We start from the raw sequence: 12,675 nt of genomic DNA on the forward strand, positions 1-12,675 counted from the left end.
AGAGTGTGGGCCTACAAGTAAAAGCAATCATGTGAAGGTGGGTCCGTCGACAGACGGCATACATCTGTCCAGTCCCTTAAGATCTGCAGTGGTCAGTCCTCTAGGGAGCAGGGATGGCTCAATTTGATGACTGAATTAATTTTAGCCTGTGCCACTGAATGTCTGGCACGCATGTCAAGACCTCATTAAGAGATACCTGACTGTGGCCATTACCACTGATGCCTAAGTCAAAGCAAGTGTGTCAACTATCATGCCAAGTGTAGTATTTACATAACAACAGGAGTGCTGTAAACAAGAACTATTTCCCAAGTTAGAGTTTCTCTATGACAATGTGTGTGTCTGTGTCCTTTTCTAACTAGAACTTGCACAGAGCAGTATTCACAAGCAGATATCAGCCGCCCTGAAGCAATGAAGTGCTGAAGGCTGTAGGCAGCAGGTGAAATAATAAAGTAATTAGTCTGACTGTCAACAATTTGCTCATTCCTTCCACACAAACAATAAAATCAGTAGTTCCCCATTTGGCCCAATCAGCAACTTGGGTATCTATTGGCGCTTTTCCACTACCGGGCCGACCCGGTTCTTTTTCCTTTCTCCACTGCCAACCGAGTCGTACCAGGCCATAGTACCCGTGCCGTTTTTAGTAGGTACTTTTTTGCCAGGCTGTGTGTGACGTGCGACACTGCAGACAGTTGATTGGTCAATGGAAATCGTCATCCCATGTTCATCGCTAACCGCCATCTTTCAATACCGAACAGATTTCGCTCTCTCTGTCACTTACTGTTTCTGTAAAAAAATAAAATAATTATGATAACCATCTTATTATTTTAGTTTAATGTCGTTTCAATGCATCATAGAACTTTTATTTACAACAAGCATAACAAAAAAAAATCGCTATTATGGCGATGTGCTGTGCGCCTATGCTGTTCCTCAGTCCAGCACGCTTCATCATCCCCCTTCTAAAACTGCCATCTTCCCTTTTCATCCCTTATGTCATTTTATCAATGAACATGGTATTACTGTTATTTCAACATTTAAGCCTCTTTCACACATAGTTCCCTGTAACTTCAATGGAATCCCAAGCTGTGCCGTCCAGGCATTTTCGCCGTTGACTCATGAGCCAAATGCCGGTAGATTCGCGTCTTGCTCTCTTTAACACATGTCGGCGTTTCCCTAGTTGCGAGATCTAAACTACTAGATCTACTATAACTGAAAGCGGCAAGTAACAGGCACGTAACATCCATATGCTGTATAAATACATATATTTGACTACCAGCAAGACACCGCAGCAATCGTATCTATAACAAACGCGGAGATTGTATGAGCCCCGCTGTCAGTGAGCAATGAGAGCGTCAAGCACAGCCTTTCTGTAGAAATACATCGCTCCCTGTCAAACGTATTTAACGTTACATTTTTTAAGGCTAATCTGTGCATGATAGTGCTGCATTTTGACATAATTCTTATCGCATTTCCCCCCATTGAGCTGTATACCAGCACTTATTAAAGTGAAGTGCTCTTATGACACTTAACTCCTCCTACTGTCGCCGCTCGTTTCTGGTCTGTTGTGTCTAGTGGAGAACGAATCCTACCCGAACCTATATGGAACTTTTCAAATGCGTGCCGAGCCGACCCGAACCGGTCTGGTCAATGGAAAAGCGCCATAAACTACTACCCCACCAGGTGGGTATTCCATCCACGTTGCTAAAGGACAATCCAGGCTAATTTTGATCAATCCCGTGAGATAGTGTAGTATGGGAATGTAAAGTTTTCTTTAGTCGCAACAAGGACAGTATTCAAGCACTCAGGCTATGCTACAACGCCTGGTATCCGTTTGCAAACTTTGTTTAAGAAAGTTGATAAAGTAGCATGTTATCTATTTAAAATGTGACAAACAAAGTAAAATTAAATGCTACGTCGTGGATTCTAAGTGGTAGACGACCTGCACCTGATACTTTGCGATCCGTGCCAGATAGTGCTACCAATGTGTTAATGTTTCTTTGTCTCAAGTGAGGTCATAGTCCGGGTAATATGTGAAAAAATCCTGGCAACCCTGGCAAAAAATGCCTCCTAGTGGCGGCCATTTTCCTTTCCGCCATAGCCGAATTGTATTTTGCTTCATATTTCCTGAACCAAACATGACAACACCGAACAGATGATGTCTACCCCTATGTTTTGAAGGTCAAGGATTACAATGATACCATATACAACATCATTAAGTGTTCAGGTGAATAGTTAGTGGTGACCTCAGACCTCATAATCTGCCAGGGATCACAGAAGCAGACACACTGGGACAAGGGAACAAGTTTAAGGAAGTTTAATAAAAATAAAAAGACCCTATCTAACACTAACTAAATCTAAACCTAGTGTATGGGTGCCTGGATAGAATGAAATGGAGTGTGTGCTAGGCTATGTGTGTGTATACCAAGTGAATGTGGTGCAAAAGCTATGTGTGGTGCAAAATGTAAATGGAGGACGTGTTGTATAGGTACGTGCGGGACTATGCCAAATCAGAGTCTTTAAGGGAGTCCTTGTGGGTCTGAGTTCAAGAGTGTTGGAAGAGGTCTGTCTGTCGGATTGGGTGGAGATGGAAAGGGGTAAGAGATCCTGGGTAGGGTCTTGGATTTGGGCGTGAGTAGGCGGAGCGGTGGCGGAAAGGAGTTGGAGCGTGGATGTCTCTTGTGTGATTATCATTGTTCCCTTCTGTTTTATAGGGTCCTGTCTCCTGTCACACACTGTCTCTCACGTTTCCCTATGTATTCCTCTTTGTCAGTCCGCTGTCATGTGTTAATTGGTTAAATCCTTTCACTATTGCACCCTCCATTGCTTGCCTCCACCTGCATTTTGGATCCTCCACCACACACTACCCTGACACCTATTCTTCACTGTCAGTCTCCTCCACAGTGACACAGAGCAGTGCACTTTAACAAGGCTTTTCTGGACTTGCAATGCCCCAGGCAGCCTTTCTTGCGGCCACAACTCAAAAGTTCAAGGATGGACTGGCTTGCCTCTGGAAGAGTTGACCACAAAGGTTTCCAGTCACTTGGATTCATCTGCACCAATGCATCCTTTGTTGGGGAGATTTGCTCCATTCCCCTTACTTTTTTAGTGAATAACTCAAAACGGGCTTCATCGTTGTTAGCTTCTGGTGAGATTGTAGAGGAGAATTTTAGTAGACATAACTTCCTCCCATATGCTGTTTGGAGCCTGTGACAGAGCCATGAAGGCCTCTGTTGCCATGTCTATAGTATATACCGTATTTTCCGGAGTATAAGTCGCATCAGTCAAAAAAATTGTCATGAAGAGGAAAAAAACATATATAAGTCTCACTGGACTATAAGTCGCATTTATTTAGAAATGTACTTCACAAAATCCAAGACCAAGAACATACATTTAATCTGGAAAGGCAAGTTATTCAACTATACAATAGCACACAGAACAACAGGCTGAATAGGTGTCCGGTATGTTAACGTAACACATAACAGTTATTCAGCTACACAATAGCATAAAGAACATACCTGGGAGGCTGAATAGGCTAAATTAACATAACAAGCCAGCGAGTCCTCCAAGCAAGTTACCGGTAAGCAAGTTCACCAAGCTCCCGTTAATGTTTCAGTTCATTTCTTCAGTAGTACAGGTGCAGCATATAGTTGTCACAAGCCCAGAGCGCCCTCTCGCGGCTGTAGACGATAATGTTTACTCCTTGGTTCATGTCGGTCAGTATGAAATTATATACATTTTTATATATAAGTCGCACCTGACTATAAGTCGCAGGACCAGCCAAACTATGAAAAAAGTGTGACTTATAGTCCGGAAAATACGGTATTTGGTTTTACTACAAAGCATTAGGTTTAGTGCAAATCCAGCACATGCAATGCAGTTTCCACACCATCCCTTGTGTGAAGATAGTGACATCCTAATCCACACATTGTTTTTGATCCCTATGCAAACCAGGGACTATAAAAACAAAAAATAATCATTCCGAAATCACAAGAACTACTGTATATGCTTGCACTGAATTCAACTCGTTGAGTGACTTGTTGAAGGCATTTTTACATTTGCGCAAATTTGTCATAGCAAAGGAGACTTTTGTATAAGAAGTATTTCAATTTGAATACATTTGCAAAAAGTTCTAAAAATGTGTTTTCACTTTGACATTATGGGATATTGTCCAGTCCCTTAAGATGATATACTATATAAGTATTTTATACTAGTATTATTTATTATTATTTTTTTACATTTTAAACTGAGTCTATAGATACCATTCAAGCCATTGTGTATACACATACATTAATGTCCAATCTTAATTATTATTAAGGATAAAGACAAATTAAAGATAAATTATATATTATTATTATTTTTTTACTACAATTAAAGATTTTAGCTACTTGTCATCACGTACTGTGCCCTTTGCAGCCACTGCTAGAGGAGGAGTTGTATGCACTTGAATGGGAAAGACAGGAAGTGGAATGGCTGTGGTTTGTACAGGTTGTTGATATTACATTGTTTTTTAATGAGTTGGTGACATAACATCAGGTTTGTTAGATGAGGTGGTATGGTTGTATGAGTTTTCTCACCACTGTCGAATATCTCCAGCAGGTTGATAATTGTGTCGAAGGCGGCCAGTCGCACCGTGCTTCCCTCGTCCCTCGCCAACTCTACCAGCTCAGGTAGCACCGCTGCCTTAGTGTGGTCCAACCTGGAACACAGGAAGAGAGGAAGAGGGAATTCAATTAATGGGTCAATGACGTGACGTGTACATTTTGTGTCCGAATGTAATATTTTCTTTATAACAATATGCACTGGTGTGAACAAGTCCAGAGGTCCAGACAACATCAACCCCAGGGTTCTGAAGGTGTGTGCTGGAGAGCTGGCGGACACATTCCAACATCTCTTCAGTCTATCTCTAAGACTGAGGAGGGTGCCACAGCTCTGGAAGACCTCTTGCATCGTCCCAGTGCCAAAGAAGGGACGGCCCAGCACCCCAAACGACTACAGACCTGTCGCCCTGACACCACAGGTCATGAAGATCCTGGAGAGGCTAGTGCTGCAACACCTTAAGCCCCAGGTGAAGGACTTCCTGGACCCCCGGCAGTTTGCATACCAGGAGAGCATGGGGGTGGAGGACGCCATCATTTACATGCTGCACAGGGCCTACACACACCTGGAGAGGCCACAGAGCATGGTGAGGACCATGTTCTTCGACTTCTCCAGTGCATTTAACACTATCAAGCCATCACTGCTGGCTGACAAACTAGCAGTGATGTGTGTGGAGGACTCCCTGACGGCTTGGATCCACAACTACCTCACAGACAGGCGTCAGTATGTGAGACTGCAGGGCTGTCAGTCTGAGGTGGTGGTGTGCAACACCGGTGCCCCCCAGGGAACTGTTCTGTCACCCTTTCTCTTCACCCTCTATACCTCCGACTTCCAGTTTAGCTCCGACCAGTGCCACCTGCAGAAGTTTTCGGATGACTCCTCTATCGTCGGTTACATCACAGACGACAGGGATGAGGAGTACAGGGCCCTGGTGGAGAGCTTCGTGCAGTGGTGCGACACCAACTACCTTTTGCTTAACACCAGCAAAACAAAGGAGTTGGTGGTGGATTTTAGGAGGAAGAGAAGGACCCCAGCCCCCATCACCATCAAGGGGGTGGAAGTCGAGAGGGTGGACTCCTACAGGTACCTGGGAGTACAAATTAATAACAAACTGGACTGGACTGACAACACCGAGGCTCTTCTCAGGAAAGGGCAGAGCAGACTGTTTTTCCTGAGAAGGCTGAGGTCTTTCGGTGTCTGCAACAAGCTGCTGCAAATGTTTTATCAGTCGGTGGTTGCCAGCGTTCTGTTCTTCGCCGTGGCCTGCTGGGGTGGAAACATCTGTGCCAGGGATGCTGCGAAGCTAAACAAACTGGTGAAGAAGGCCAGCTCTGTGGTGGGGACCGGGCTGGACAGCCTAGAGGTGGTGGCAGAACAGAGGATGGGGAAAAAACTGGCGGCCATGCTGGCCAATCCCTCCCACCCGATGTACTGCGAGCTGGCAGGGATGAGGAGCAAGTTCAGCCACAGATTTGTTCTCCCCCGTCAAAGTACAAAAAGATTTGGACAGTCCTTTATTCCAGCTGCACTCCGACTCTACAACCAGGCCCTGCAGGGTGGGGGAGACCTGGAGATGGAACTTTTGGAACTTTTTACTTATTGAGCCTGCACTGTTTTATGTTTTTTATTGAATGTTTTTCTGTTTTCTGTACTGAATGTTTTCTGCCCTAACTGAGCTGTTTGACAACAAAATTTCCCCATTGGGGACAATAAAGGTTTTCAATCAATCAATCAATCAATATACTGCAAAATGGTTAAGGATTTTTATGTAGACATGTTTGCTTTCCTCAAATCACTTTTGTCACAAAAAAATAATTTCACTGATATCATTCGGAGCAACCAATTTCAAGGCACCATTTTGGATCAGATCAACTGATAATCATCATGTGACAGGATATGACATCATTAAGACCCCTGCAGCAGACTCTCTGAGTGAAAAGAAAAGTAGCCAGCTCTCTCTTAAATGTTGAATGTTGAAATGATAAATGCACTTTTCCGCTCCCTGTTATGAATGTCCTCAAGTATCACATCATTCGGTACAACCGCTCACACTGAACATGTTTAAATATTTTAGAAAGATATATTTCAAGCTCAAGGTCAAGTTCTCACATAAGTAGCTAAACATGTGCCTGTTTTAACTGTTTACTTGAAGAAAATCATTCGATACAACCAAAAATAATCATTCGGTACAACCAGAAATCTGGTTAAATATAAATATAATGGTTGTACCGAATGATGACAATCTATGTTAGTCCTATTTGCACATCTTTGGGTGCAAAATATAAAATATATTATTAATGGAAAATGTGTTATGCATCATTTAACTTTTTAACTTTTTGCACTTCTGAAAACCTTATCCGTCATTGACCCTAATACACACTGCATATCAAAGGGATAGTTAACTTCCCAATCAAAGTTTGTCTTGTGTTTACATAAGATATGATTGAGTGGTATATATGACACATTCTAATGCTTTGGTCCTCATGTCGGGATCCGATGTAATGATCAGACTTTTCTTTAGAAAAATGTGAATACATTTCCTCGTTGTTAAAAATCAATGACACATCGCTAGTCAACTAACACAGCTTGTTTTGTGAGCCTGCTAACAATGTAAAGTAGTATTATAGTTAACTAGGTAGCAGTGGGGATTACCCACCGAATCCATTTCGTTGCAGTATTTTGGCTTGACTAGCGAGTTTGTGTTGTGATTCTCAACAACGTTGAAATGTAGTTCTGTGTTTCAAAAGAAAAGTGTGAACATTTTGATTGGTTGCCGACATGCGGACCAAATGATCAGACTGTGTCACCTATGAACTTGTTTGACATTTTAAAATATTGTACCAACTATCCTAACTAGCCCTTTAACGAAAGGGAAGTGGATTATATATCAGTCCCGAACAGCCTTGTAACACCCTACGTAGAGAGTACCTCAGTAATTTTTTATCAATGGCTTTCTTGACTTTGAGTTATGCTATCAATCGTAGGCCCTGGCTATAGACAGGACCTGGCTGTAGTTGTACATTTACAGCTTGTGGGGTTTGCAAGTGACAGTGACAAGTAGGGGGGGGGCACTTTAATGAGATGCTTGCTAAACACTGCATGCTAAAGACCATATCAATCTTTAGGTCCTGTGAATATTTGGTCAATATGTCCATCAGCTCTGGTGTCACAAAGTAGGCAATCCTCTCCCTTGCCAATGTTCTGATTGCAAAATAAAGGGGCATCGTCGCTGCATGAGAAGCTGGGCAGAACTTGACAAATGTTTGTCCTTTACAGGGGCAGCTGTTTCCCAGGGGTTCTATCAGGCCCTGAGTGGCTCTGCCATATTTGGTGAGAGAGACACCCTGAAACTTTTATTTTATTTATTTTACCAGATAAAATCAATTGAGAACAAATTCTCAAAACTGGGAACTTGACTGATAGCCATCGTGCACCATCTCTTCTATCGCTACCTTAGGTGAACGCATTACAGCTCTCTGGCAGTTTGACACACAGGACCTTCTGCAGAGTAGCTCAGCCAAAGATGGGCTTTTGGGGGGTTGGGGGCACTGCAATAAGCCCTCTTGTAGTTGTATGATGGGAAAAAGACCTCCCCCTATCTTAAGTGTCACATCTGCAGTTGGTAATAGTGGAAATACATAGAATATTTTTTTACCCAATTCCCCTGGCGATGTTTTCCAGCTGGCGACACATGCAGGAGCGCACCTCATACTCCACATCCTGGCATAGGGACCTGACCAGGGGCAGAAGGTCCTTCTTCACACTGCAGAGTATTCAACATTGACAGAGCACATCAATAGCAATGCAAGAAATTACTGTAAACAAGCAAAAACAAGTCATACAGTACAATGTGATCTTATGGGAGACTGTGTCAAGTGAGAAATGCTTTGAGCTAGAACCTATGCCCAATTATCTTTATAATGTGGTTTATACGGTAGGTGTAAACAACTCCTGAAATACCTTTTTGTTCCTCTCCACAGACACACAAACGCACACACACACACACACACACACACACACACACACACACACACACACACACACACACACACATTTTAACCATTTATTAATGTCCACATAGAAAAAAGACATATAGGGACACAAATACTAACGTTGCAGTTACTACACAATCACAATTCATGGACCAGCGGCATAACTTTATTTTATTTTTATTTTTATTGATTTTACACATTTCAGGGGTACAAGTAGCAGCGGCTGCCAATTACAGCAGAGACAGAGCAGTACTTTGCAAGGCGTTTAGCCTTCTTTTTGGGCATCCCCAGTTGTTGGAGCCCTCTTGCGACCAACCTGTGTGTATGTCCTAGGCTGCCAAACACAAGCAGTCTGCATCTGTACCCTAGTTCTGAGATGGTATTCAGGAGAGGTTGGTACTTAATGACCTTGGTCATGAAGGCTTCCTCTAGGCTAGGGTCAAATGTGCAGGCTACTCCAGAACGAACACCTCTCTAGATACTTCATTGACAACAACAACATCTGGTGTATTGGCAGACAAATGTGTAAAAGTGTCTGGGTTACTGCAGAGATGGAACATGGTGGGATTGACACAGGAATGTTTGTGCATTCTCACTGAGGTTGGAAAATGAGATATGTCCTTTACTATCAAGTCCACTATTCTATCATGACGTGCTATGTACATTCCCTTGTAAACATAACAGCCGTTCAAGATGTGAGACATTGACTCTGTGACCTGTTCAGTGGTGTGATGCAAACAATGAGGAGCCTGAGTAGGAAACCAGATAGATAGGTTGAGTCTAGTGGGAAGGACTTGTAGTCTAGCTTTTACTGTGAATGTGACAATGTCCTCATTGAGCGCGCTGTTCTTGAAGAATGAATGAGAGACAGAGTGGTCAGCAGAGGGAAGACATGCAAGTTTTCCCTGAAGTTTTAGTCCAGTCCAGTGTTGCTGTTGTCGGTGTTGTTGTAGATCCAAGAGGGTTCGCCTGGCCCCTGCAGATGTTAGCAGGTGACTATTTCCACCATATGAGGCAGTTGCCCTGACGTGAACGAGGGGGTCAGTTATAATGTCCTCTGAGACCCTCACGGTCCCAGAGTCCGGCCGCGCCCACTCCAGGGACACTCCTGTTCGGATGCAGAGATCGTTCAGATCTGGCCAGTCTGACCAGACCCCAAAACCAGCAGAGCGGGTGTCCAGTTTCCCGCTGGCTTTCCTCCTGAATCCCAGGAAGTGGGGCTCTGACTCCCTGGCTAGTGGGACCTTGCGTCTTCTCAGGTCGAGGAACAGGGAGGATCGAGCCAGCTCCCTAACATCCCGGTCATCGTTGTTCAGCATCCTCAGAAGGTGGGAAATCCGCATGCTGGTGTAAATCCATTCCAAGTTCGGTACACCCAGCCCTCCCTCCCACTGGGGATGGAAAATAATATCTCTGGTGCTATTGAGTGCAAACCACTTCCGTACTAAGCTCACTGATTTATCATTCATTTCACTTAGCACTTTCTGTGGGATGTGGACATTGGAGAACAGGTGTTGGACTTTAGACAGCGCCACCTGTCTGATGGCTTCTAACTTCATGGTCAGAGGCAGTGGGCATCTGTCAATCAGGTCCAACCTGGATGTAAACTCTGACAAGATGATGTTAACTTGTTCCTTCCATTCTCCTGCGATGTTGATTTTATGGCCGAGGTAGGTGTATGTCTCATGAAGAGAGTATACACGTATGGGTTTTGTTGCTATTGTGAACTCTGGGCATGTGTCAAATTTTGAATGGTACCACCGGTTCCCTCCACTCCTCCTCTCATACAGAACGGCACATTTTGTGTTCTTGACCTCCAGACCCGACCATTCCAAAAATAAATCTGTCTTGGTGAGCATGTCCCATTGACAATCTCTGTAATTGCATTGAGCAAATAAACGCCTGGATGACACAAAACTTCCTCCAACTAAACAAGGACAAAACAGAGATAATTGTATTCGGTGCACCTGACAAAAGATCGAAAGTCAGTGCAAAACTTGATTCTCTCTCTCTTCACACTAAAAAACAGGTCAGAAATCTTGGTGTAATTCTAGACTCCGATCTAAACTTCAACAGCCACATAAACTCGATAACTAAATCAGCCTACTATCACCTGAAAAACATAACAAGAATGAGAGGTTTCATGTCCAAGCAAGACCTTGAAAAACTCATCCATGCATTTGTTTCAAGTAGACTTGATTATTGTAATGGTCTACTAACAGGCCTATCTAAAGGAGCTGTTCGTAAATTGCAGCTCATCCAAAACGCCGCTGCTAGGGTCCTAACAAAAACAAAGAAATGTGAACACATTACACCAATCCTGAGATCCCTGCACTGGCTACCAGTCTCTCAGAGAATTGAATTCAAAATCCTCCTAATTACATACAAATCACAAAATGGTCTTGGACCAAAATACATATCAGATCTCCTCCCACCCTATTCCCGCAAGGTCCCTAAGGTCAGCTGAGACAAATCAGCTAATAATTCCAAGAGTAAAAACAAAACACGGTGCAGCAGCTTTCAGTCACGCTGCTGCATGCTCCTGGAACAAGGCCCAAAACCTTAAAATATTTAAATCTAAGCTAAAAACCTTCATGTTTTGCACCAGTTATGATTAAACACAAACACTTCTATCAATGTCTTTTTTCCATTAACTATTGTATTTTTAAATGTTTTATCTATTTACTTCTAATATTTGCTTTTATTCATTGTAATTTTTATTTTCTTATGCTCCTCTTGCTGTAATTTTAAATAATGTATTTAAAGCACTTTGAATTGCCCCTGTTGTATGAAATGTGCTATACAAATAAACTTGCCTTGCCTTGCCATGTTCTTGACTACACTCTCCTCTCTATAGGCTATCAGGACATCATCTGCATAGCCCTGTACTGGGATGGGGGAGATCACACTGGGGGGGGGGGGGGCACACTGGCACATCCACTTTAGCCATTGGTTGATGGCAATTATAAAATTAACTGCACTCCATGGACAGCCGGTTTTAATGCCTATCTGAAGAGGTGTTGGGTGAGTGAGCTGTTTTTCACAGATTACTTATGCCTCTGTATACATCTTTCACTATGTCAATGAATAGCTGGGGTAGCTGTATTTCCTCCAGTGATCTAATCATAACATTGTGATCGAGTGTCCCAAATGCATCTCTAAAGTCAAGGAAGACAGAAGTCTACAGGACTCGTGCTTAAAGTAATCTATCCCTGTTTTAAGGCAAAAAACATGTTCATTCATACCTTGCCTATTGATGTATGCCTTCTGCTTGGTGGACAGAATGTCAGCATCCATCAGCCAAGGGAGGACTCTGGCCAGTATGACCTTCATGAATACCTTGTAGATGGTTGGGAGGAGGGATATATCTCTCCATGTTGTTAGATCATCAGGGATATTGTCTTTTTTGGGAATACGGTGGATTAATGCTCCCTTCCATGTGTCTGGTACTCTCCTATTTTCCAGGCAGATGTTAAAAATAGATGTTAGGATCTGACATGACTGTGTGGCTTTAAGGGTCTCATATGTCACCCCATCTATGCCGCTGGCTTTATTGTTAGGAAGGCCATGTAGTACAGTCTCTACCTCCTCAAAGGTAAAGTGCGTGGTGTCAGGGAGGAATGATGGTTCGAGTGGCGGCAAGTCCATGTGCCAAGGCGGGGGTGGGAGATTGTCACCAAGCCCTTGGCCTTGACATTTACTGTCATAATACATTTGTATGGCTGCAATGTCATTTGGGCAGGGGGGAGGATTGGGGTGTTCACTGTTGTTTAAGATGACTTGGATCGCTTTAGATCTTCTATGCTGCCAGAGATATGCCAGTTTATTCCAGCTCATCTTGCGCCCTCGGCCGCAGCTCACCTGTGTCTCCAGTGAGGGCAGAACGGTCCAGTCAGCTGTTGAGGCCAGTGTTAAAACATCAGGATATGGTTGTGCCCGTGGAAACTTCTTCAAGACTCTCGCCACATATCTCAGAAGTTGTAATTCGAAAGGTTTACCGCTGTGGCTTTGCGCTGTAAAAACTCAGTTCTTGAAGAATATTCCAGTTAGTAATGTAGCGAGCGTTTTCCACTTTCCTGGATCACCGGAG

At 43.4% G+C, this 12,675-nt stretch overlaps 1 protein-coding gene across 1 annotated transcript in view; it reads right to left on the reverse strand.

Annotated features, from left to right (window-relative positions):
• ppp4r4 (protein phosphatase 4, regulatory subunit 4) overlaps positions 1-12,675 on the reverse strand; it is a gene marked incomplete at both ends in the record, with an annotated part of 109,405 nt that overhangs the window by 49,904 nt on the left and 46,826 nt on the right. Inside the window, 2 exons of the mRNA XM_080536641.1 lie at positions 4,572-4,693; positions 8,249-8,356. Of these exons, the coding sequence (XP_080392767.1) occupies positions 4,572-4,693; positions 8,249-8,356 (230 nt within the window). The remainder of the gene's footprint in view (positions 1-4,571; positions 4,694-8,248; positions 8,357-12,675) is intronic.

This window comes from Nansenia antarctica (genome assembly GCF_963989245.1).
Source record: "Nansenia antarctica genome assembly, chromosome: 1".
Taxonomy (NCBI): Eukaryota; Metazoa; Chordata; class Actinopteri; order Argentiniformes; family Microstomatidae; genus Nansenia; species Nansenia antarctica.